Source organism: Haliaeetus leucocephalus, unplaced genomic scaffold (genome assembly GCF_000737465.1).
Source record: "Haliaeetus leucocephalus isolate CR32 unplaced genomic scaffold, Haliaeetus_leucocephalus-4.0 Scaffold110, whole genome shotgun sequence".
Taxonomy (NCBI): domain Eukaryota; kingdom Metazoa; phylum Chordata; class Aves; order Accipitriformes; family Accipitridae; genus Haliaeetus; species Haliaeetus leucocephalus.
In genome coordinates this window covers 2,450,014-2,452,032 of record NW_010972546.1, presented here as the reverse complement: position 1 = coordinate 2,452,032, position 2,019 = coordinate 2,450,014, and the positions used below count along the sequence as shown (strand labels likewise).

Below are 2,019 nucleotides of genomic sequence, written 5' to 3'. Positions count from 1 at the left end.
GGGGCTGCGCTCGGCGGCTCGCTGGGGGCCACGCCGGGGCCCCCGGGGCTGACACGTGTACGGGGCTCCCGTGGCCCCCCCCGTCCTCGCCCCCGGCGCCCGCCGAAAGCCCTCCTGGGGGTCCGAGCCGCGGGGCCCGGGGCCGGCTCCTCGCCTCGCTGCCCCCCCGGCCCTTGGGGGTGCGACGGGGGGACACGCCCGCGGACTGGGGAGGAAGGCATGCAGGGACCCCCCCGCAGCACACGGCTGGCCGGGGCCGCATGCATTCGGTAAAGAGCCGAGGGCTATACCTGGAGTCAAACTTTTTGCCATCTTTAAAGGTCCCATTGTAGTGGTAGCGAATGAAATCCCCCATCTGGACTTCCCGCAGGCAGATTTTGGGGATATAGTATCTGTCTATCACCACGTCTTCCAGGGGGCCGGGGTCGCCCAGCCCCAGGGCCCCCAGGATGCTCAGGAGGAGGACGAGGCAGCCCGGGGACATGGCGCTGGGAGGCTGCGGCCGGCGGAAAGGCTCGGCGGGGGGAAGGCGGAGCGGCGGAGCCGGCCCGGCCGCCCCTTCCCGTGGGATGCGGGCCCAGCCCCGGCCGAGCTGGAATTTCTGTACACGTGGACCCCGGGCCTGGCGCGCCCGCCCCGCTCCCACCGCCGGTCGCCCCGCGGCATCGCCGGGGCAAGTTCCCTGCGGGCGGCGGCAGCGGGGCCCGGCGGGAGAAGCCGCAGCGTCAAAGCTCCACGTCGGGAGGGTTGCTTTTTTTTTTTTCCCCCCCAATCTCTTTTTTTTTTTTCTGGGCAGTTCCTTCTGCGAAGGAAAAAGCCGAAGGGAGCTATTTGGAAGCAAGTTTGTGCAGCTGGAGGTCCCATCCCGGCCCCGCTCGCCCCGGGTCCTAGCGCTGGCTGCGCTCCTGCCGTGGCCCAGTTAATCGCTCCCGCGGCCCAGGATGCTGCTACCCAGTCCCAAGGCAATGATTAAAAATGGGAAACTACCCCTCTAACGGTCTTACACAAATGGGAACGGCACTTAATGTACACATACGTGTTGCCCACGCATCCCTGCTCCCCCAAACCTGTCGGCAAGAGACAGGCAGCACGGTGAGAGCCCTTGGCAAGTCCCAGGTGGGAGATATGACAGGCCATAACCCCAAACTGAAACCTGGCTTCTCCGAGGCACAGTGCTACTGGCGAGAGCAAAAGCCCAAGCAAAGCGCTATCTGCTCCCTCAAGCCCAGACCCAGGGTGCTCTGCAGCTCCCCAGTGCACTGTGCCGGGGCTGAGCAACCTCAGCACCTCTCAGAGTCGCTTTGGGGGACTTGGGGCTCTTCCCATGGCACTGTGGGGTCAGGGCCTGACTCTGGGGCAAGTGAGCACTTACTTTGGGGCGATGGCATCCCAGCCTGCGAGCTACCGAGCTGCTCGTCTGCAGGGAGGTGCTGGGCACTGCTAACGGCCTCTGCTCCGCAAGAAGAAACCTCAGCAGTGCCCTGGCTCCTGCCCTGCGCTGTGACATCCCTCAGCACCACTGTCCAGCCAGCAACAAAGCGCTGGGCTTGGGCTGGGGCCAACGTGGCCGTGCCGAGGCCTGGCGCGGTGCAGCCCTGAGGCCTGGGATCTGGCACGGCGCAGGGTGTGCAGCCTCCAGCTTGGCACCAGCCGGCAGCAAGAGCGGCTCCGGGCACAGCCGGGTGGGGGGTCTGGCCAGCAGCCCCAGGGCAGCACAGTGTGGCACAGGGTGCGCTCCCCGTGGCTGTGACACAGGGTGCACCCCCACACCCCCCCCATCCCCACACTCCCCGCTCCGCAGCCTGCAGCGCCGAGCACATCCCCGGGGCCGTGCAGCCCCCGAGCGCATCCTCCAGAGCCCGCAGCGTGGGGCGCACCCCAAGGAGCACGGGGTGACTCCCCGCGAGTTGGGGCACCGAGCCGGCGGCGGGGAGGGCGCAGCCCCGCGCACCCACCCACCCACACGGGAGCGCACCGCGGAGCGCGCAGCACCGCGCAGCACCGCGCATCGCACCCCCC

At 68.3% G+C, this 2,019-nt stretch overlaps 2 protein-coding genes across 3 annotated transcripts in view; one reads left to right on the top strand and one right to left on the bottom strand.

The window, feature by feature from the left end:
* The window catches only part of FKBP10 (FK506 binding protein 10, 65 kDa), a 10,202-nt gene that overhangs the window by 5,186 nt on the left and 2,997 nt on the right, over positions 1 to 2,019 (bottom strand). The window contains exon 2 of one of the 2 annotated variants that reach the window (XM_010585590.1): positions 291 to 422. In XM_010585590.1, the coding sequence (XP_010583892.1) occupies positions 291 to 355 (65 nt within the window). In that variant the 5' untranslated portion in view covers positions 356 to 422. Of the gene's footprint in view, positions 1 to 290; positions 492 to 2,019 lie in introns of those variants that run through there. The other variant, XM_010585589.1, reaches the window with a different exon arrangement.
* LEPREL4 (leprecan-like 4) overlaps positions 483 to 2,019 on the top strand; it is a 5,003-nt gene continuing 3,466 nt past the window's right edge. The window contains exon 1 of the mRNA XM_010585723.1: positions 483 to 737. Within this exon, the coding sequence (XP_010584025.1) occupies positions 483 to 737 (255 nt within the window). The remainder of the gene's footprint in view (positions 738 to 2,019) is intronic.